Consider the following 23,668-nt stretch of genomic DNA (forward strand, 5'->3'; position numbering starts at 1 on the left):
CTGATATTTTTATTATTGCTGTTTGTTTCAATGTCGTTAATTTTGCTTTTCAAGTAATCTCTTTTTTTACTTCTAAACGTGCGGTTAACTTCTCGCTTTATTCTATTATAATTGTTTAGATTTTTATCATCAGAGTTATTTAACCACCTAAGTCTAGCCTGATTTCTTATTTCTATTAGATTATGACATTCATTATCAAACCATGGCTTACTTTTTCTCGGTTTATGGTATCCTATACTTTCTTTAGCTGCTGATTCTATTGCATTACGTATGTGCTCCCAATTCTTATTTACGTCTGTTTCATTTATATTTTCATCATCATTTAAATCCTGCAAAACATCAAATCTATTTGACAGTTTGATTTGATAATCTTTCTTAATTCTTTCATCAGTAAACTTTCCTGTATCAAATTTTAGAACTTTTAGATTTTGTTGCTTATGATTTATCCCTGAGAGTCTTTCTCTTAATTTAGCAATTATTAAATAATGGTCACTGGCACAGTCAGCACCTCTATGTGTACGAACGGCAATATTACTAGTATGCCTTCTCTTATCAATGAGAATATGATCTATCTGATTATGAGTTTTACCATCTGGAGAAGACCAGGTATATTTATGGATATCTTTATGTTTAAAAGTGGTACTTTTCACAATTAAATTCTTTGAGGTTGCAAAAGTAATCAATCTTATACCATTATCATTACTTAATTCATGAAGACTTTCTTTACCAATCGTGGGTTTAAATGTCTCTTCTTTGCCAATCTGTGCATTACAATCACCTAACAGTATTTTCATATCATACTGAGAAAATTTATCAAAGACCTGTTCTAACTCTGTATAAAAATCATCTTTAGTATTATCATCTTTATCTTCCGTTGGTGCATGTATGTTTATTAAAATAATTTTACACCACCTACCCTGTAAAACTGCATATGATATCCTATCATTAATAAATTCTACTGTTTTAAGAGCCGAGATAATTCTATTATTTATGAAAAAGCCTGTTACAAAATTATGATTTTCAGTACCACCATAGAAAAAAGTATAATTTTTAGTTTTACAATTCCCTTCTCCTGGCCACCTAACTTCCTGGACAGCTACTACATCTAATTTATACTTAAATATCTCATTAACTGTACACTGAAATGCCCCAGGCAGGTAAAGGCTCAGAACATTCCAGGTGCCTAATTTAATATCCTTATTCCTAACGTAGATCTTATCCTTAGTCCAGGGACCTCCCAAAGTAGTCCCCACCCGGAGATCCGAACGGGGGACTATTTTACCTTGGGAACATCCATGGCCTTATATTGCTGTTTGTTGACATTTTTTTTTTACAGTGCAGAGTTGTCAGCTCTACGCCTAACCCCCAATATGAATGGAGGAACTACTACACAAGACAAACACAAACACATTAGACCACAATTACTACACAAGACGAACACAAACACATTAGACAGCACAACTACTACACAAGACATACACAAACACATCACAACTATAACACAATATAAACACAAACACACCACAACTACTACACAATATAAACATAAACAAACTACACACCACAACTTCTACACAAGACAAACACAATCAAATTATGATTGCATGATTGTAACAAATGTATCAGTGTAAGAAAACAGTGTCATATATATATGTATAACTTTCAACATATTACGTACATAACTTTTGCACACAGAAACTTCGCACACAATAGATGGGAAATTACGCAGGATTCTGCTGTTTGAGAGTCTCTCTTGTGCTTGTGTGTTTACTATTTCAGTATTTCCTTTCAGGTGGGTAGTGTCACTGTGGGAAGAGAAGAAAAATAGAATTTGGTGATCTCTTCACCAAACCATTCTGAATTAGCTGTACTTTATTTTATCTTACATTCAACATTGAATTTGCTGAGCCATTGGCATGTACCTTCAGATAATCGTTTCCTGTTTTACTTTTTATCAGATCCAACATTTTTTTGTGTAAGTCTCACTAAAAACGTCAGATCGGAACTTACATCTTATTCTATGTAATATCATGAACAAATGTATTATCTGTTTCAAAGCAATAAGTATAAACATTATGTGACTCTTACAAAAAATGTTGTATTGTGAGAGAAAACAATCTTGCAAACGCATGCTGATAATCCTATTAATTTAATAGGGTTCCAATATTTTCACAGGCCACTACAATGTTTACACTTTTCCTATTTTTGTTCCTTCTGCATCTTCTTCCCTCCCAGACTATGCCTCTGAATGAAAATGATGTCATAAATTAAAACTGTGTTTTGATTTTCTGTGAAATATCAGTATTTTTTTAAATTCTTCACAACACTTTGTGATTATTATTGCCACAATTATAATAAATTTGCATCCATTCTCACTGCTAATCTGCAAATTTAATGTACATCTAAACACAATTGTGTAATCTTTTTGCATCATTTTTCTTATATTCCAGTAGTATCATTTGATTTTACATGCATGCTGTTTCTAAGTGAAGGTACTTTTCTAAACTTCTGTATTCCTTTTAGATTTGTTAGTTTCATATCTATCTAAAATCTACTGATACCTACGTATCTTTTCATTTTATTTGTACATGAAAGGATGTAAGGTAAGTTTATTATCATTTACTTTTTTTTTTTTAATTTCAGCATGGCATGTTTTGACTTTTTTCCCATTGTTTTGTTCTTAGGAGTGACCATTTACATATCAAGTTTGTGATACGTGATCGTGCAATGTGTTAAATACACATTCCACTTGTAACTGTCTGTAACTGTGAAGAAAAGTTGAATTGTTTTTCTGGAAAAATCTCCCATCAAGACTCTATTAGCATCTTGAAACTTATGTAGTTTAAAATTATAAATACAAAAAGATGTATTCAAAATTTCACATGTTGACTCACATCCCCCTTGGATTCAGAGACCAGAAAATGTTTAATCAGAGGGAAACATGGTTAGACTTTGAACAGCTAAGTCAAAATATCTTGGAAATTATGCAAAATGCATAAGATTCTATGATAGTTATTTTCATATTCTGATTGTTTTATTGGTTAATAATACTTTTGCATCACACTGGTAGATTAATATGGTATAGTTGTCATGAAGTATTTATATCTTAATATGAGGCACATCCAGAAAGTAGTGTAGTACCTGTTTGGCAATAAAAACTTTATTTTACTTCGAAAGTACATACCTTGAGCTAGTTTTCTGCATAGGCGGTGTTGAGACACTTATCGTAACAGGATACGAGTTTTTGTATACCTTTGTCATACACTTCTGCTGCCAGTCCATTGATAAGTGATTTCCTCCCCAAAACTCCTTTAATTTAATAAATAATTCCCTATTCGTAATGGTGTAACCTGAGTATTGGCGTATAAGATGCACACTGTTTTTTTCAGAGCTATTTTTAAAGGGAGAAAGTATATTTTATACACCGGCAAATACAGTAGTTTTTAGTGTACAAGAAAATGAAGATCGAAGGAAATAGACATTTACATAATACAATTAAATTGTGCACTGATTTACAATAGTAGCATTTTGAAAAAGGTATGTACTATTGTTGAAAGATTTGATCAAAACATAAACTGTGATGAGCATTCACATTTCAAAGAAAATGTAATACATGTGTCACGATTGATATCTGCATATTCTTCAATACTCTATTTATTTTAGGGTTATCTGAAGAGTCTGGGCATGGCAAGAACGGCTGAAGTAAAGAGAGATGCCAGAATTGGGGAGGCAGAAGCCAGGCGTGATGCAGAGATACAGAAAGCTAAAGCTGAGGAGGAACGCATGGCTGCAAGGTAGGTTCTTCCCCAAATGAAAAGGCCGAAAGCCATAGACGGTTAATGATCCACCTCTGTAAAATTGTTTTCTTTCTTGAAGACTGACAGTGCCACTGAAGAGCAATTTGCTTTCTTTTCAGGTTCCTGAATGATACAGAAATTGCCAAGGCACAGAGAGACTTTGAGCTAAAGAAAGCAGCTTATGATGTGGAGGTCCAGACAAAGGTATGTTTAAAGTATGATTACACTGCATATGAATTACATATTGTGTTGAATCACATCCACAATGAACAACAACAAATAACCTGTGATGCAACAGCCTATGAGAGCGTCATGATGGTGGGTGGCCACCAGTTCCATAACAAAGGCTGAAATCTCAGGGGAAAAGTTTTACGCTTCCCCCAGGAGACTCGAACCTGCATGCATCCCTTAGTGGGAACCCAAAACATGATGACTTAGACCGCACTGGCCACGGTGCGGGACCACATCCATAATGGCTAATTGTTTATTTGTGACAAAACATATATCTCGCAGTTGTATACATATTTTTTATTGGACCTGGCCACCAACGATCAAGAGAATATGAAATGAAGTCAAAAATGTCTAGTAAAAAAAAGAATAGAACAGTAGAACAAGGAGAACAGTTTCCAAAGTTGCCTTCTGAAATCGACATAAAGCCTCTTATGAGTGAGTGCTCTCCATGTTTCATGTATCAATTTATTAGGGCCAGTCTGATACCGATGCATCAGTATTGGCTGGAATTTATGTACCTGCTAATTCTTTTCTGGTATTTTGATCTGTTTTGGTGTTTGTAAAAGTGCTGCATGACACTTTCACAGTAATTATCTTGGAAATTATGCAAAAAGTGAAGTTTCCATTTGTTTTGCACCAATATTGTGTGAAAAACAGGGTTCTGATTACGTAACGAGTATTTTAATATTCTCATGTAATTCTGGAATATTTTATCCTTTAGAGGATGGCACATCTCCCATGTGTATAGCCTCAAAGGATGTAACTTGTAGGTCTTTTCAAACTTGCCAGGATGTACAAAAGAATCATAGCTCAAGAACTAATTGTTGTACAGAGATGAAATATATATATTTGTTCGATCCGCGGCCGGTTCAAATCCGGGAACTTTTCAAACGATGGAAGCGGCCCCGGCGCCCACCCAGCGTCGAATAACATGGGTACCTGGGGGAAACCCTGGGGGGTAAAGGCGGTCAGGGGCGTGATGCTGATCACATCACCCCCACTCACGACCGGATCAAGAAAGTGTGGGGCGTTACCCCCACACCCCCTATACGCCTTCATGGCGTGGTGCTATGCACAGGGGAGCACTTTACCTTTTTTTTTATATATTTATTTATACATTTATACATTTTACCTCTCAGTAATGAAAGTTAGAGGACGAAGAAGAAAAATAAAATTGATATTCGGCTCATTCTTGTGACCACAACAATAGACGAAAGTGAATGAATGAAATGTAGTATGTAGAAGTGATACATTCCTACAACCATGCAAAGTAACATTGAAAAAAAGCTTATATTTTTTTCGAAAAAAGTAATAATAATGTGTAACAGTGGCTGTGTTGCGCTTTTATTATTGGGGAAGAAATCCAGAAAATTGCTTCTACCAACAGCCCTATGGAAATGTTGGGAAATTTTGAAAATTTGCCATTTCCTGTTGAACCCCCATTTGTCACACATTGTAAACATCTTCTTTTGTTTTTATTATTACATGGAAATGTGAAATATCTGCAAAAAGTGGTGGTTGAGGAGTTATAGTCCATTTTAAAAAATCTATCCCAAACAAAGGCATTTTCAAACTCCACTTGTCAATAATAGTAACACTGTATATATTGTTTTGTGATTTGAGTATGTCATACCTTCATATATACCTAGGTATATAAGGGAACGAAAAGGACAGAACTGATATTTCATTATATTACACGTTAATTGCTGTCACGTGTTACTAAGACATGTCTACCATCGGGCCACTAAAGGTTAAAGCAAAAATGTGCTATAGGTATAATTTCAGACACCAACGTCAATCAATATTTTGAACAGTTTAGTTATTACAATGTTCAATCATTGGTTGGTATCAGCTCAAAGTGGTATTGGTTTTAACCTAGAATTTATACATCTAACTTCCTTACATCAGTTTCGACTGGTGCAATAACTGATGCACCATTCATTGTGTATTGTCTTCACATGTTTGCAGAAAGCAGAAGCAGAGCTCGCATATGAGCTCCAGGCAGCTAAGACCAAGCAACGCATAAAGGAGGAGCAGATGCAAATTCAAGTTGTTGAAAGAACCCAGGAGATTGCCGTTCAAGACCAGGAGATCCAGCGCAGGGAGAGAGAGCTGGATGCAACCGTTAGAAGACCAGCTGAAGCAGAGAAGTACAAGTGAGTCTCCAGGATATTAATACAAATGCAATACGTTTCTCATTAGCATGGAATGGTAATTGAACATTGCCCATTGTCTCGTGCTTTTAACTATCACAGGTCTGTCATAGGCTCGATCCCCACCAATAACAAAAACAACATGAAGACAACAGAAGAGGTCTCTCTTGGTTGTTAGAATAAGTATAGTTGAAGCACTGCAAAGGATAATGCCCAATTAACATTGCATGCTAATGTACAACCATTGTCACTAACATTTAGATAATTATTTAGCAATATATTTTGTTTTTATTATTTTTAGGGGTTGCCGATGCCAGTGGTATTGATATTACCATATAAACTGCACATTTTATCCAAATTTCAATTGTGAAAAATTAGGATGTGTGTTATATTCACGACCTTAAAAAAAATATGACATTTCGTCAAATCATATGCCGTTAAAAATGTGCTGATTTCTCATTTGAAATAATGATAATGCAACAATAGCATTGTTTCTAACTGGAACAATAGCATTGTTGTTTCTAACTGGACATTGTAAAAACTGTTGGTATTCTTGATAACGTACTCTTTGATTTTATTGTGTTCGTTCTTCTCCAAGTTTATACAGGTACCGGAAGTGAAGTCAGTAGTGACAATTGTGATGGCGTTTAATAGACAAATTTTGTTGCCTAATAAGTAATGTGCCGGTAGTTAACAGAAAGCTACCTTTGAAGTAGGTATAGCACACAATTGTAACCTTAATTTTTCATTAATGATACTGTATTTTGTATGTACTGTATGTATGATAAAATAAAATATGTACCTACCTAATTATATTTCTCTAAATCTACCAGTAAATGGTTACCGGTATTTTCTTTTCTTCCCCCGGGTTATATTTAACTAACTAACTAACTAACTCTCTAGCCTTCTTAAACCCGAAGGTTCATGGCTGCAGCAACACAGGCCTTCCATGTTTCCCTATCTTGAGCAAGATCTATATACTCTTTTCCATCCCTACCGATTTCCCTTAGGTCCATCTCAACGTTGTCCCTCCATCTTCGTCTTGGCCTTCCTACAGGTCTCTTACCATCAGGTTTCCCAACAAGAATCCTGTAAACTCCTCTTTCCTCTCCCATTCGTGCCACATGGCCTTCCCACCTAAGTCTTCTTGATTTAATCATTCTAATAATATCTGGACTTGAATACAAATTATGTAGTTCTAAATTATGTAACCTTCTCCACTCACCTGTCTCCTCATCCCTTTTAGGTCCAAATATTTTCCTAAGGATCTTATTTTCATCTCAAGTTATGTTCCTCTTTCAATGTAAGGGACCAAGTTTCACATCCATATAATACTACAGGCAAAATTACTGTTTTGTATATTTTAACTTTTAGTTTCTTAGATATTAAACGAGAAGACAAAAGTTTATGAAGAGAGAAGTAACATGCATTTCCTGAATTAAGCCTACTTTTTATTTCCTCTTTAATATAATTTTCATTTGTTAATATTACTCCTAAGTATTTGAATTTGGAAACTGGTTCAAACGAGTTGTTATCAATAATTAGATTTTGATTATTACCTAACACTTGGTTTCGGCCTGTAAGCATATATTTAGTTTTCTCTTTGTTAACTTCCAAACCTATCTCTTTAGCAGTTTTGAAAAATATTTTAGCATTATTCTTAATTGTATTCACATCATCCCCCAGTAAGTCTACATCATCTGCATATGCTAACAACTGAGTCACACCATTTAATTTTAGTCCTTCTTTAGTTTCTTTTACTTTCCTAACAGCATATTCTAAGGCAAAATTAAAGAGCAATGGAGATAATGCATCTCCTTGTTTTAACCCATCATGAATTGTAAATTTGTCAGACATATTAATACCCACACGAATTTTACTTTCTGTTTCACTGGTGCATACTTTTATCATACTAACAAGCTTCTTAGGTATTCCAAACTCTACTAATATATTATATAGTTTATTTCGTTTGACTGAATCATATGCTTTTTTAAAATCAATGAATAGCTGATGGACATTTTGATTATATTCCCACTTTTTTTCAAGTGTCTGTCTGATGTGAAAAATTTGATCTGTAGTTGATCTGTTACGTTTAAATCCACATTGATAATCACCTATAATTTCATTAGCATATGGGGTTAGTCTTGTTAAAAGAATGTTAGATAATATTTTATATGTTGTTGAGAGTAGAGAAATTCCACGGTAATTATTGCAGTTCATTTTATCACCTTTTTTAAACACAGGAACAATTATGGATTCTTTCCACTGTTGAGGGATTTCTTCTTTTTTCCATATTAAACAAATTAATTTATGAATTTGACATATTAATGAATTTCCACCATATTTAATTAACTCAGCTGGTATTAAATCAATGCCAGGTACTTTGTTATTCTTTAGCCTTTTAATAGCATCTTTAACTTCAGTCAAGTTCGGTTCTGGAACTAAAGGTTCTGCTGTGTGTACTTCATTCACTTCTGATTTATCTCCTACATGGACATTTAAAAGGTCATTAAAGTAGTTCTTCCATCTATTTAGAATATCACTTGGGTCAGCTAGAAAATCACCGTCTTTATCTTTTATCAAGTTTACTTTAGGTTGCCACCCCTTTCTAAACTCATTTACACCTTTATATAAATCTCTGATATTTTTATTATTGCTGTTTGTTTCAATGTCGTTAATTTTGCTTTTCAAGTAATCTCTTTTTTTACTTCTAAACGTGCGGTTAACTTCTCGCTTTATTCTATTATAATTGTTTAGATTTGTATCATCAGAGTTATTTAACCACCTAAGTCTAGCCTGATTTCTTATTTCTATTAGATTATGACATTCATTATCAAACCATGGCTTACTTTTTCTCGGTTTATGGTATCCTATACTTTCTTTAGCTGCTGATTCTATTGCATTATGTATGTGCTCCCAATTCTTATTTACGTCTGTTTCATTTATATTTTCATCATCATTTAAATCCTGCAACACATCAAATCTATTTGACAATTTAATTAGGTAATCTTTCTTAATTCTTTCATCAGTAAACTTTCCTGTATCAAATTTTAGAACTTTTAGATTTTGTTGCTTATGATTTATCAGTGAGAGTCTTTCTCTTAATTTAGCAATTACTAAATGACTGAATGACTGCTGGCACAGTCAGCACCTCTATGTGTACGAACGTCAATTATACTAGTATGCCTTCTCTTATCAATGAGAATATGATCTATCTGATTATGAGTTTTACCATCTGGAGAAGACCAGGTATATTTATGGATATCTTTATGTTTAAAAGTGGTACTTTTCACAATTAAATTCTTTGAGGTTGCAAAAGTAATCAATCTTATACCATTATCATTACTTAATTCATGAAGACTTTCTTTACCAATGTGGATTTAAACGTAACAGATCAACTACAGATCAAATTTTTCACATCAGACAGACACTTGAAAAAAAGTGGGAATATAATCAAAATGTCCATCAGCTATTCATTGATTTTAAAAAAGCATATGATTCAGTCAAACGAGATAAACTATATAGGGTTATATTTGGGTATCTTTTTTTTCTTTTCGCTCCATCAAATTTTAGGGTGCATCTTATATTCGGGCCAATACGGTAATTAGATTTTATTCACTGATATTGGCAGATATAAAAGATACAGGCTGATATCGCTGATTAAATTTCAGTGATTGTGTTGATTGATTGATTTGCTTTATTTTACTCTGCTTTTCTGACTTTTCCGGCTAATCACGAAGATAAAGATGAGTGATGATATGAGGAAACTGAATGGACACTCACAAAGAACACCCATGTCCAGGATGGGATGCGAACCCACAACTCTTGGTACCATAGTGTGCTGTGCTAACCACACTGCCATGGAGGTTGACTAAATTTTAACTGATACCAATCCAATTGTACCAGTATTGGATCAGCCTTATTAATAATTTTAAATTGTCAATAAAATTTGTTTTATATCAGAAGTCATAAGACAGTATCTTGTAATTTCTTTGTTATTTAGCATCACCTTTCTTCTAATTTTTGGCTGAAGTGAGGATGAGTGATGAATAGATGAAATTCACAAAGAACACCCATGCTGGGACTTGAACTTGTGAACTGAGATGCCGAGGTCAAATGTCAATGACAGGTCACTCGGCATCCAAGCTGGCCAGTATCTTGTGACCTGATATGTACATGTTATGGCAATTTGCTCATGTTATTAATTTCATGTTCCCAAAACTAGGTTGGAGAAATTGGCAGAGGCCAACAGGAACCGAGTGATTCTGGAGGCAGAGGCTGAAGCAGAAGCCCAGAAAGTAAAGGGAGAAGCAGAATCATTCGCCATTGAAGCCAAGGCAAGGGCAGAAGCAGAGCAGATGGCGAAGAAAGCAGATGCCTGGAAAGAGTATAAGGAAGCAGCCATGGTGGACATGCTTCTGGAGACACTGCCTAAGGTATATTAGATATTTTGATTCAATTTTGATTTGATAAATTTACTCCATAAATTCCTAGCGAAACTGAACAAATTATGACATGAGAGAGCTGACAACTGAAATACTGACCAGAAATCCACAGCATTGTTTCATGCTTGTCTATCTCACTTCTCTTTTGTGTGTAGATTCATCTTCTTGAGCTAGTGTTGTCTTCTGCGGTTGAACAGTAAGTTACATGCTAATTATGGATACATGTGATCATTAAAATTATCAGTAATTTATTGTTAAACTGATATGGCTACCAGTCATTCATAACCGAAGGGACAGGAGAAAAAAACAACAGATAAGTCAACACTTGTCAAACTCCAGAAAAATGAATTTGAATTGCAAAACTTTACTCAGCATATAAATGAAAAGGTAGAAGAAACATATGCTTTGATGAATTGAAGTGTCAAATTGATTGATTGTTTTCGTGTTTTAAGTCCACTTTATGCACAGTAACGCTAATCAGGACTGGACCTACAGTTGAAAGTGGGATCCGAACCACTATGTGCCTTCACAGGGTATCGAACCCGGAACCCCTTGATTATTGATTACAAGATGACAATGCTACCACTGTGCCATCGGGGAGGCCCATTAAAGTGTCAAAAGTATGAAACGAAAGAAACATATTGTAAAGTCCAGCGAAGCATCCACATGGCAGGAAATAACACCAATACTTCACTTATGACAGGAAATTGACTTAACTGAAATCTAGTGCACACTGAACAAGATTCCAGAAAACACTTCGTGTGACCATTGATCACACTGGCTTAAGCTTCTAAAGGGTCATTAATGTTTATGGCGTGCATATTGAACACTGCTGTACTGACTTAAATTCAAAATAGTTTGTTGTTACCTCAGCACCACATTTCCACCTGGTGGTGAAAATTTGAACTATTATTTTTTCATCATCATGGTCTCCATAGCCTCCATACCAAGTCTCACCACAATCCGTTGCTTCAAACTGGCTCCAGAGCTCTCTGAGTAGGGGAAGTTTAATTATGAACACCGGGTATGTGCATAGGTAGGCTGATACCAATAGGGCACCAATCAATCTGCCCTATACCCATTAAAATAATAAATATAATTTATTAACCCTAGAACACCACCGTACGTAAAATTTACGTATGCTTTGCGCTCAAATCCCTCCCACCTCACACACACACACCCCTCCACCTAGCAGTGCCTCGAGCAGCCTGTCAGCCGTGAGGCAGCACTGTGGTAAGGAGGTTGCAAATGCTGATTGTCTTGATTTGGTTTGTTATGTTGTGCATTGTACGTCAATTTTACGTATATCTAGTAAAATGAGAAAAAAATTTCATGTAGTTTTGACATTCGTAAATTCAATTTGGATAATTAGATTTTGAAAACAAAAGTTTAGAAGCATGCACTATTATCTTGTAAGACTTTAAAATTACATTCATTCTTTATTTACAGGGTTATGAATATTATTATTGCTTGTTTTTCATTGTTCGAACTTTTCGCCTTCATTCTTAATGTACGTACGGGCTTGTTAATCAAGACATTCTCTTAACCCTTTCGGCACGGAGAACGTATATATACGTTCTTAGTTTTTGAGTGCTTATTAAAATTCTTGCTTGTTTCTATGTAGTTTGGCGATTGTGAACTTTGTTGATCTCACGTTATCAAGAATCCAAAAACTATAATGTAGCATACGTTTGGATGGCATAGGTTGGATATTTTAGTACATAACTTGACCGGTAGGTGTAGCACAAGTGTGGTTTCTTTATTTTTCTTACATGTTTACGAGTGACGCCTGTTCTGTGCTTTCTTTTGAGTTCGCACAATGGCCGACAATGCTGTTCTAGGTCGTTCCCGGCGGATATATGTGTAAAAAATGTGTTTTTTCCTCTAATTTATCCCTCACCGAGGAAAACGTGAATATCAAATGTATTCTGCAAAAGAGTCATCTAGCAGCTAAATCTGAATGGTGCCCAACAAGGGCTGAACCCATTTACATATACACCACCTTTCACAATATACATCAAACATCTAGACACTTACATTAGACATTACAAAGTTCGTACACTATGGTACCACTATTTACAAACATAATATTTTGACAATTTACACTATTTACATCTCTCCTCCTGTAATTTCACAAATCATTTACCTAGGTACTAGATCCTTTGTGGCTCATAGGATGCTTTGAAGACTATCACACGAAAGTGAACTTTGTTGATCTCACGTTATCAAGAATCCAAAAACTATAATGTAGCATACGTTTGGATGGCATAGTAAACTGAACTTCTCATTTTTTCATACTACATATTTGTTTTTATGATGAGCTTTTTACATTTCTTACTCATATTGTAATTGTTTTTTGGTTTGCAACACTGACAAAAATATAAAAAAATACCTTATTTGGATGAATATGTATCATTGGTTGAATATTTTAAAAAATGAATGATAATAAAATTTTTAGAAATTTTTATTATTATGAGATGGCAACACTGTTGCTTGTAGAAAATTTCATTAGCTTTTGTAAATTATTTTGTAAACTTTAGTATTTTGTATTCAAACTCAAAATTGAAGGTCTGAAGATATGTTTGTATGCCAATGTCAACTTTATTTCTTGTATGCTTCATGTCATCTTTCTTTTCCCAGATGAATGATAAATTTACTATTTCTCATGATGTTCAAACGGCTTTACGTGTCTGATGTCAATGTAATCGTACTTAATAATAAATAGTAATTGATTAATAATAAATAAAAATGTTACTTTACTGTAATGAATATCCATAATCCACTGAATACTTGGAAAATTAAGATATATATGTAAGAACAAAAACATTTTTTTTTTTAGATTTTGGAATATATTTTGGGATGGCAACACTGACGTTTGATATACATAACGTTTCTGTACGATACCTTCTATCCCTTAGTATTTTGAATCAGTGTGCAAAATTTCATGTCTATATAGCAAATAGTAACAGAGAAATTAATTTTCACAAAAGGGTCAAAAATCATACTTTGGCTGTGAAAGGGTTAAAATAGTCTTATGTTAAATAAAACCATGTTTATACATTTTAAAATTAAGAATAAAATTCCAATTTAAGGAAAATAAACAAAATGTTCACAAAGAATCGTCATTTTGTTTTCATGATGTAGAGGTTGTGTTAAAAATAGGTTCCTTCATGTACATAAAATTACGTAGCGCTAGTTATACTGTAATATTGGAACACAATAGTGTTCTAGACTTAGGTAACACGTAAATAACGTTTATCTGATTATAGGAATGGCAGTATAATGTAGATAAATAGAAAAATTGAGTATTTGTAATGATTACGTTCGAAATGCAACAATAGTTATTCATATGTTTGTTTTGACTTCCTTTAGATTGCAGCAGAAGTAGCAGCTCCTTTCTCGCAAACCAAGAAGATCACCATGGTATCCAGTGGAAAAGGAGATGTTGGAGCAGCCAAGATAACATCCGAGGTGCTGGACATCGTCGCCAAAGTACCTGAAGTTGTGAGGAATTTGACCGGGGTGGACATCATAAAGGCAAGTTTTCTTGTTTTGATTGTGACCTCATCTCAAATTCTGTTGTGATAGATACATTTTGTCCTGACTTTTATGTACCACAAATGCACAGTCTGTGTCTGTGCCTAGAGTGTGAGAAAACTATATAAAATAATCTGATTATCTACATCCTTACATCTACAGTGTTCCCACTGCTGTTAAAATCAAAGAAAACTCAGGAAAATCTATGTATGAGTGGAATAAATCAGGATATTTTCAAAATAACCCAAATGCTTAAGTCAGGAAATCATTTTTATTTGCAGAATTTGGAAATGACAATAAATTACTCCTTTTTCTTAAACCAGCTTGATGTGAGATATTCTATGTAAAAGTATCCTTTTGGTTAATTTTGAACAACGTTGAATAATATTTATTCTCTTGAAATGAAAATGCAGCTTAACACTTACAATTGGTTATTAGCTTGTGTGGTGTTTGCTTATAGCAATTATCATTTTAAAAGCTCCACCACATTCTCCTCGTTGAATTCACGAGGAGTTTTGCGTCAGAGTGTACTAGATGCTCGGCTCTCAACGTCGGACAGGTAAAACTGGCAATGCTGCTTCCCCTAGCGGGAGAACATGGTAACTCAACGGAGAAAGCCACGCTTGCAGGTGAGGTTTTCTTCCGAGAGAAAAAAGCAGAGGCAGTTGTGGCATACATACGAAAGGAGCTCTCTTCTCCTTGTTCGCACACTGGCGAAGGTGATCACCAGACACTGCTTTACATATGGATTTGACTGTGCCTTTTGACTGCTGGTTTCGACATGCAATATTAAGTATACTTATATAATTAATTTTTGGTTTGTGTTAATGACCGGTCTGTTTTAGTTTATTATGATTTTCTGTAATAGTTTGAATTATTCATTTTCGTGCATCGAGACTTAATTCCAGTATATCAATGCAACCACAGTACAGTCTAAATTCAATAGCTTGATTTCTAGAATATCTCGGACAAGAGGACATAAGGTTTTCCGATCACCTAAACCCATGCAAATGCCAGAAATCTATTTAATATGTGTGTTTATCTTCATATTCTATTTTAAGGGTACATATGGTAAATGAATTATTTATTATGCATGTGTGTTTTACTATTTTCTACGTACAGTTGTATTTGTGAAGACGTATTTGTCAGTTGTTTGGGGGAAGTTATGAATTGTACGGGGATTAGACTGTTATAATAAATTGCCACAAAATTGAAGTTCCGACGTTTTGTAAATGTTATTTTTTGTTGATTAATCATTCCATATATACGTATATATTGGTTTATTCTAACATATACTTTACTGAAGCAATAATGAGGGAAAAGAACTACGTTATGTATTGGATTAAGATAAAATCGTAACTATAAACCATCTTGTTTTGTGCATGTTGAGATTGGATCCGTTTTCGTGGCTAGACGACCAACAATACGGAAACCGATAGCTAATCGCGACTGCTAAAGAAAAGGGGAAAGATACTGTATTCTTGGGATCGGATGCTGGAGATCCATGATATTTTGTGAGTCAGCATTAGGGGGCCAAAACTTGATATCTCTGTGGTTATAACTGGATATTATATTTCGGATGAATGATGATTTTGCCACAGAGGTAATAAATTATGTTTTTTGAGTAAAAAGGAAAAAAGGTTGCGGGTTTGTGTATTTTCTCACAAGCATTAAGACATTTAACCATTTTTAATTTGCTCTAATTTTGGCAAATGCTGATGTGAGGTGGTCGTGGGCTTAGTGGTTAAAGAAAACCCTTTGTGTGTGTGTGTTTTTTTTTTTAGTTTGTTTGGCTTCCAAAATTTTACCACTTTGTTTGAATGCCGCGACCACGTCACACTTGTTACATCACCACGGACTGGTATGGAAGTTTATTTTAAAATTGCCTGGAAAACATCTGAAAGCTGGGTAAAAGCAGTGCAGAACGTGCACCTAATTTACGTAAAGTTTTAACCTAAATAAATTTTTTTTAAAGTGTATATATTTATGAAAGCAGAACCAGTACTACTTTACAAATACTGATGTCAATATGCTCAACAGATTGGGTCTCTCCGGTGGCGCAGTGGTAGCATCATCACCTTGTAATCAGGGGGTCCTGGGTTTGATCCCTGGTGGAGGCACACAGTAGTATGGATCCCACTTTAAACTGTAGGTCCAGTCCCGATCAGCCTTACTGTGCAAGAGTGAACTTAAAACACCAAATCAATCAATCAAACACTTAACAGATTCCTACTGATCAAAGAAAACTAAAACTATTTCACTGTGCCATGAAGGTGCATATGGGGTGTGGAGGTATGGCAATGATTCCTTGACTTGTGACTGACAGAAATCTACGACAAGGAACTATTCACAAATACTTAGTGTAAAATAGTAATGCCTGTTAATTGTCATTAAAAATATGTTATCATAGCCTTGAAAATGTGGAACAGTATTATATTTGAATATTATATTTTTCGTAGAGTAGCTGCTGTGTTGACGAAATTTATTATCTTTTCCAGTCTGTCCATGCAGCCTAGAGGCTTTGAATAATCTCTGCTGGCTGTTGCATTCTAACTTCAGATTGATGGAAATGACGTGTTGCAGTATTGCACTTCATGTTAGTGTTTGAAAACAAGGAGAAAGTAATGTGCTGGCTTTTATGTGTGTTGTAGTTAAAATTGTTGGATAGAAACAGTATGTTTTTTGCTGATATGTTAAGAAAGGAGCTGAATATGAAAAATCTAAAGTTAAAAAATTGCAAGTTATGACGTATTGTGCATTAAATCATTTTTGCTTTTTGAATCTCATTTGGAATGTTAAAAATAGAATTGCCGCAAAGTTTATTTACTGTAGTAGTATAGCTCTTTCCCCAATGTATGTAGATATGGATATGAGAAGATGATAAAATATTAAATGTATGTGTTTGTATTAAATGAAAGGACACAGTGACACATTATATTTTCTTTTATTGCTTTGTAGCTTTATTGTATATTGTTTTAAGAGAGGAAAGCTGTTGTCTCTGACAACATATCATTAAGATATCTCTTCATCTAATCTTCAAGTGAGTAATGCCTGATATATAATGCATAGTATATATAACATTGCACGCCACGTTGTGAATTTATATATTACGTTTTCCCCTTTATTAATGAAATAATAGTTTTAGCTTGTTGAGATGTGTCCAAAATTATAAAGTAATAGCAATTCTGTCAATAACTTTTTTTTTTCTGGTGCAACAGACACCCATCACAAACATACCTCAGTGATATGAAATACTTGTGTATGTCCTCTGCTAGATTTCACTTCCTTGCTTTTTTTTTTCAAATCTATGTCTCATGAGCCACACTTGCCTTTACTATCTCTTTTTATCCTTTTTTTTTCGGCAATCATTTAGGCAGCTTTCAGTCCAAAGTGACAGGTGGTATGCAACTGCCAAGCTTGTTGTTTGAAAATGAACATTCCGAAATCAATGCTATGTACCAGTGACACAACATGCTGCACATGTTGCTTGTCACTTGGACTGCACCATTTTGTCAATGGTGTGCATTGTGTTGTCTCGGTCTGTTGGTCTCTCATGCTCAGTGAGTGCTTTTTCAGACCGAAAGAGTCCATGTTGTTTGCCACCTCAGTGCTTGTAGCCTGTTCCGTGTCGCTTCTGTCTCACAGTTGCCTTACCACACACACACACACACACATCAATATAGAATATTCTGTAAGTATGGTATTCACATGTGCATCCACACAAATTTTATTCCACACATAAAAAAAATTCACCAGTCCGTTTGTTAATAAAACTAAAGACATATTGCATATTCAGCATATTTTATGTTAAGTACAAATTCATATTTTGGGGGATGAGAGACGCGGTAGTATATAATTACAGGGAAACTTGGTACTAACTTTTTCCTGAAAGCTGTTTTTTCGTTCTATTAATTTTGGTAGCCACTGCCACCATCCTCGAAACCTGTTGCTCTAAAACAATATGAATACTAAGTTTCTTTGTTAATAATTTATGTATATAGATATGCGTGTGATATATTATTTTTATGAAACTCCTTCAGCTGATGACATTAGAGTGTCAATACTTGTACAATTACAAGAAAACCATTGAATCTGTGCTGCTTGTATCCATTGAATGGAATCTGAGGTGACTTTCATGCAGGTTGTATTGTGTCGATGCTTCCTTTGCAATCATATGGCAACCAGAATCAACTCACACAATGAAGATCATATATATATATATTTGAAATTAACAGGTTCCATTGAATCAAAAGAAGCAGCACTGGTTCACTGGTTTTTGTGTAAATTTTACCCACAAAATTAGCACATAACATAACAGTACAGTTAGATTATCTACATAGCTTTTTTCTCCAATCTATATTACTGAATTATTTTCAAAAAAGTAGTTAATAATGATGCAGCTTTCTGGTTTACGATTAATTTGGTTGCAATAATTTACTTAAAATTGTTCACATTTTGCAATACAGTAAATAGCACACGCACAAAGACCAGTTTTGGAAATAGGCTATGATCAGTTCAGTCAAAAGTACCATAGAAATTAATTAAGACACTACTCTTGCACATAAATATGCACAATATACTCATCACATATATACATGCATAAAAGAATTTACATACAGAAAATAGGAAGTTGTGGAGTTGAATAGTTTGTCATATGTTTAGCTGGAAATAAAACTATACATAGATATATATATATATATTCTAGTGCAGGAATTAACCTAATATTTTTCAGACATTTAAATTTTGACAATCAAAAAATGTGAAGAACCAACAAGAAATATAAAAATAAATAAAGAACCAAAAAACTAGAACATACAAGTTTTGAATCACAATTTTGACACTATGTTTTATAGTGCAAGAATCTCATCACGATATGTGTAACAAAACAATCTTCACTGTTTGATTAAGCACACTCGTAATAATCCAGTTAGAAACTATTCAAGCATATTCCTGTTTATGACCATGAATTGACTTATATTTTTGCATTATAAATTGATATTTAAATCTTTTGAGAAAGATACCTTTGATATTTTGTAAGCACTAAATTTTCTAATTATATCAGTACTTCATATTTGTAAACAGTGCAGCAAATTATATACAGTACAAATTTCGTAGTACAAATAACATAATTTGTTATAATATTTTTCACATGTGTGCCAAATTTGGTATTGGCAAACTGTGTTACACAAAAGTCTATATATTTTCTTTACTGCGTGCATTTAACATTTTCAAAGTTTTTCCACAAATTCTACATGTGTGTTGTTTTACATTTTATATTCTTTCCACTAAGGTTAAACACTGGGGTTGTTATAGTTTTGAATTTATATTGTATCTGTATCTATAATATGAGAAAAATATCACTTACTTTTAGATAGCATGACACTAAATATAAAAGAGATAACATTTTGTATAAATGTTTGTAATTTTGACGGCAAATCTTTTGGCTTCCTTTTTTGATAAAGTGAGAGTATTGCCAGTGAACAGTTTCAATTTTATGCTCTAATTTTTTGTACAGAAAATCTTGTAAACTTTTGTAAACTATTGTACATTTCTGTCCAAATTCTCTTGATATGATTCTTGTGGAACACGTAGCTTGATACATGCAGAATTTATCTTCTACAATAGACTTCAAATTGAACTTTAATATACACACTTCATGTGTATACAAATACAGTGTGGTTTTGTTACAATTCCTAAGTAAATTACTGTTTATCTATACGGATATTTTGTTGCTAACTTTGAATTAGAAAATTTTTAGTTTTGCTTTAGAAAAATCATAAAATATGAAAATAAAATATTCCATAAGTTAATATTAATCATAGGTGTTAGAATATGTAACTTCACAGTATGGATATTTTATGAAATCAAAACCAGAGGCAGATTTTTTTACAAATTATGACAACAGGAATGAACCATTTCACCTGAAGGTTGGCTTAAGTTCAAATTTAAATCACAAAGATCTGTTTTGAACCAAATTATAAACTGTTTTGATCAATTATATTCTTCTGTCCATTTTTTGTATGTAGTTGTACTTGTGAGTTTTTATAACATTAAGAGTTTTTCATGTTTATAATTGTTCAAAGACTGCAACAAAATATATGTAATGTAGAAAGCTTTTGTATTTGTAACTTTTTATATTGTTTAGTACTGCTAGGCATGCAAAAGTGTAATTATCTTGGACAAATCCTTTGTACTAACTGATTCATATAATTGTTACCATCTATGTTATAAAGTTGAAAAATAAAAGGTTTTGTAAGTTTATGAATTGAGAATAATTGATATTAATAAGACTCGGATTTTTATGACCTAGAAATCGCCAAACTATGGGAAAAAAAATGCACTTATGTCCTAAATGTGCCCTAAAACATAAAAATATGTGCTTTAACAACAACATAAACTTCTATTCCTTACAATTTGGCACACACAGAAGATGTTATATGAAGAATTTTAGCGATCCGGCTTTGAATCCTCATCGGGCTGGCATTTTTTGCTGAAATTTCTACATAGTACATCTCCTGTGTGCTAAATCGTAAGGAAGTTACAACTCTACGCTGGGAGAAACTAGGCGCTGTTGACGTCATAAGTGTTTCAAAGGCAACGGATGCCATTGCAGTAGCATTGGCAGAGACAAAACAATAAGAGTGGATAATAAGGGAAGCCATGTCTGGCTCTGTAGCAGAGTTTGAGAACAATGGCATGGTGTGGCCGAGACCTGGATTTGAGGACTGATCAAGCCTGCATTCTTGACTAAAATTTCTAATTAATAAATGATGTGTTTTCATAAAGCCTACTTCATGGAGCGAACTATTTTTGTGAGACAAGAAGAAAAGAAATGCAGACCTATTTATTTTATACCAAGGTTATAAATAACATACGGTTGGATATTTTCACATTTACACTTTTACAAGCCTTGAGTTATAATCTACAATGATCAATTTGTGTACATTTTGAAATGTAAAGGACAGCATTTTCAGCCAGCACAGCCATACACACACAAAAGTTCTAATCTATCTTGATTGGCACGAGAGGAGCAAATTTAATCTACTTCATTAATAGCTAAATGTATGAAGAAAGATCTGGTGTTCTTTGTGAGTATCCCTTTTATGTAATCATTGCTCTTGAAAGCTTGGTAACTTTTTCTGAACTTGAGAAAATCTTTTCAGTAAGATTAATAAATAATTCATTTCTTGTCCTTTTCTTTTCATTACACATTATTGAATTGTCTGAATGACTTTTAAAAAAGGGGAGACCCTACTCATGGTTTTAAGACCTATAGTTATTAAATAAAATAAGCTAGTTATTCTGATGGATGGCCATAATTAACCTACAGATGATAAAGTGTAACATAAAGAGATTTATAAAATATGCAACTTGAACCAAAATATAAAGTCTTGAGCTAACAAGGAATATTTATTGTTGACTCAGTAGACAGTTGCAGAATCGATTAGTTCATTGAACAATCCAACCCAGCTACATATTACTATAGAGTACCAAATGAGGATGATTTTGTAGTAAAGTTAGAATATACGAGGTTTGTCCAGAAAGTAAAGATACAAACCAAAAATAAAATATAAAAGAAATGTATTGCTCGCAACTAAAGTTACATTTATACAAAGGCTATTTCTCCACATAAGTGCCACCATTGTCCAAACATTTGTTCAGACGCGAAACAAGTTTTTGTATCCCTGAATCGTAGAAATCCACCGCCTGCATCTGGAACCAAGTTGTGACTTCTTCCCTGACTTCAACGTTGTCGGAAAAGTGTTTTCCACCAAGATGTTTCTTTAGGTACATGAACAGGTGGTAGTCGCTGGGTGCAAGGTCGGGGCTTATGGTGGATGGTGAAGGACCTCCCATCGAAACTGTGCAAGCAGATCTTTGGTGACATTCGCTGCATGGGGGCGGGCGTTGTCATGAATAAATCGGATTCCACTTGACAACATGCCTCTCAGTTTGTTTTGAATTGCACGTCGAAGATGTTTCAAAGTCTGGCAGTAGGTTTCAGCATTAATCGTTCTTCCAGGCGGCATGAATTCCACCAGCAGGATGCCGTAGCGATCTCAGAAAACGGTTGCCATCAGCTTGCGGGTTGAAATTGACGTTCTGAATTTTTGGCTTTTGGAGAATGGGTATGGCACCACTGCAGTGACTGCTGCTTGGATTCAGGCGTATGGTGGAATACCCATGTTTCATCACCTGTCACAATGGAGTCCAGGAATGCATCTCCCTCTTCTGCGTAGGGAGTAAGAAAGTTCAGTGCATATCCCAGTCGTTTGGTTTTGTGTTCGTCAGTCAAATGTTTTGGGACCCAGTGTGCACACAACTTTCTGTACCCTAACCCACTCACAACTTCATGAATAGTGGTTTTCGAACTGTCTGGAAACATCACACACAATTCTCGAATTGTCACCAGCCTATTCGCATGCACCTCTGCTTCAATACGATTGCGAAGGTCGTCAGTGCTCATGGACGGCCTCCCACTTCTCTCTTCATCATGAACATCATGTTGACTTTCTGCGAAGGCACGGCACCATTTTGCCACATTTTGACGATTCATTACGTTCCCAATACACAGTCACAATTTCTTGGTGGATCTCCGATGGATGCTTTCCTTGTGCCTGCAAAAACCTGATCACGGCGTGCACTTCGCACTTGGCGGGATTCGCTATCGCCGCTGCCATTTCCAACGTGTGTTCCTCGCACAAGACTCAGCACAGCACTGACGACTCACCCCCAATCCTCGTTGTATGGATCAAGGTTACTTACTGCCAGTGTTGCCAACTTTGGTACACATTTTTTCCCTAACGTGCAAATGTGTGTCTATCTTTACTTTCCGGACAAGCCTCGTATAAGGTTAGGAGTAGTGATAATGTGGTATAATGGTAAGATGGTGGAGTTTCATGTAGTGCATCATAGTAGGTTGCATAATGGAGTAGTGGATGTTGCTGTGTGATACGTGAGTTTATCTAGTGGATGTGAAGTTTTTCCAGATGGAACAGAATATATGGCAAAAGTCATCCAGACATATAGTAATCTAGTGGGACTTAGTAAGGATATTCTACAAACTATGCGAAGAGCATGCCTTTCTAAAATCTCAAGTTTTTCACATAACAATGTGCTGTACATGTCCAAGCTGTGAAGCCATAGATAAGAATTGGATGGAGAGTTGCTTTGCAGGTCTTGATAACCAGTGTTGACTTCAGGCTCCAGGTTGTCGCACATGCACCCCTCCCCTTCCCTTTCAATAGGTTGTCTTATTTTGAATTTTCATTTTTGTTGGTCGAAGACAACCTCAAAGTATGTTAGTGTTATAAAATTTTGAACATTAATTAATAGCCAGCAAATCTGCTGCAACCTTTATGTAAGAATACTATTACTTGTGTTTTTTCACCATTTATTACACACACAGCCAATTCTTCACACTGCGAAACAAATGCTTTATGGAACAAGCTTTTCACCCATATTAAATTTTCTCAAATAGCCATCTTCGGGTTTCTGAACATAG

At 34.6% G+C, this 23,668-nt stretch overlaps 2 protein-coding genes across 2 annotated transcripts in view; one reads left to right on the plus strand and one right to left on the minus strand.

Annotated features, from left to right (window-relative positions):
• Nucleotides 1–20,424, plus strand: part of LOC145977869 (flotillin-1-like) — a 49,539-nt gene extending 29,115 nt beyond the window's left edge. The window contains exons 6-11 of the mRNA XM_083110202.1: nucleotides 3,664–3,794; nucleotides 3,917–4,001; nucleotides 5,997–6,184; nucleotides 10,407–10,617; nucleotides 13,999–14,163; nucleotides 16,662–20,424. Of these exons, the coding sequence (XP_082966328.1) occupies nucleotides 3,664–3,794; nucleotides 3,917–4,001; nucleotides 5,997–6,184; nucleotides 10,407–10,617; nucleotides 13,999–14,163; nucleotides 16,662–16,679 (798 nt within the window). The 3' untranslated portion in view covers nucleotides 16,680–20,424. The remainder of the gene's footprint in view (nucleotides 1–3,663; nucleotides 3,795–3,916; nucleotides 4,002–5,996; nucleotides 6,185–10,406; nucleotides 10,618–13,998; nucleotides 14,164–16,661) is intronic.
• A 1,816-nt stretch (nucleotides 20,425–22,240) lies between these two features.
• Nucleotides 22,241–22,720, minus strand: LOC146005474 (histone-lysine N-methyltransferase SETMAR-like). Its single transcript, XM_083144718.1, has one exon. It carries the CDS (start codon nucleotides 22,718–22,720, stop codon nucleotides 22,241–22,243), a length of 480 nt encoding a protein of 159 aa, XP_083000844.1.
• Between the last annotated feature and the right edge of the window lie 948 nt (nucleotides 22,721–23,668).

Source organism: Lepisma saccharinum, chromosome 23, assembly GCF_977018435.1.
Source record: "Lepisma saccharinum chromosome 23, izLepSacc3.1, whole genome shotgun sequence".
Taxonomy (NCBI): Eukaryota; Metazoa; Arthropoda; class Insecta; order Zygentoma; family Lepismatidae; genus Lepisma; species Lepisma saccharinum.

What these genes read in the sequence shown, in the direction of transcription:
- LOC146005474 (XM_083144718.1), bottom strand. Translation starts at nt 22,720, where the DNA reads ATGAATCGTCAAAATGTGGCAAAATGGTGCCGTGCCTTCGCAGAAAGT.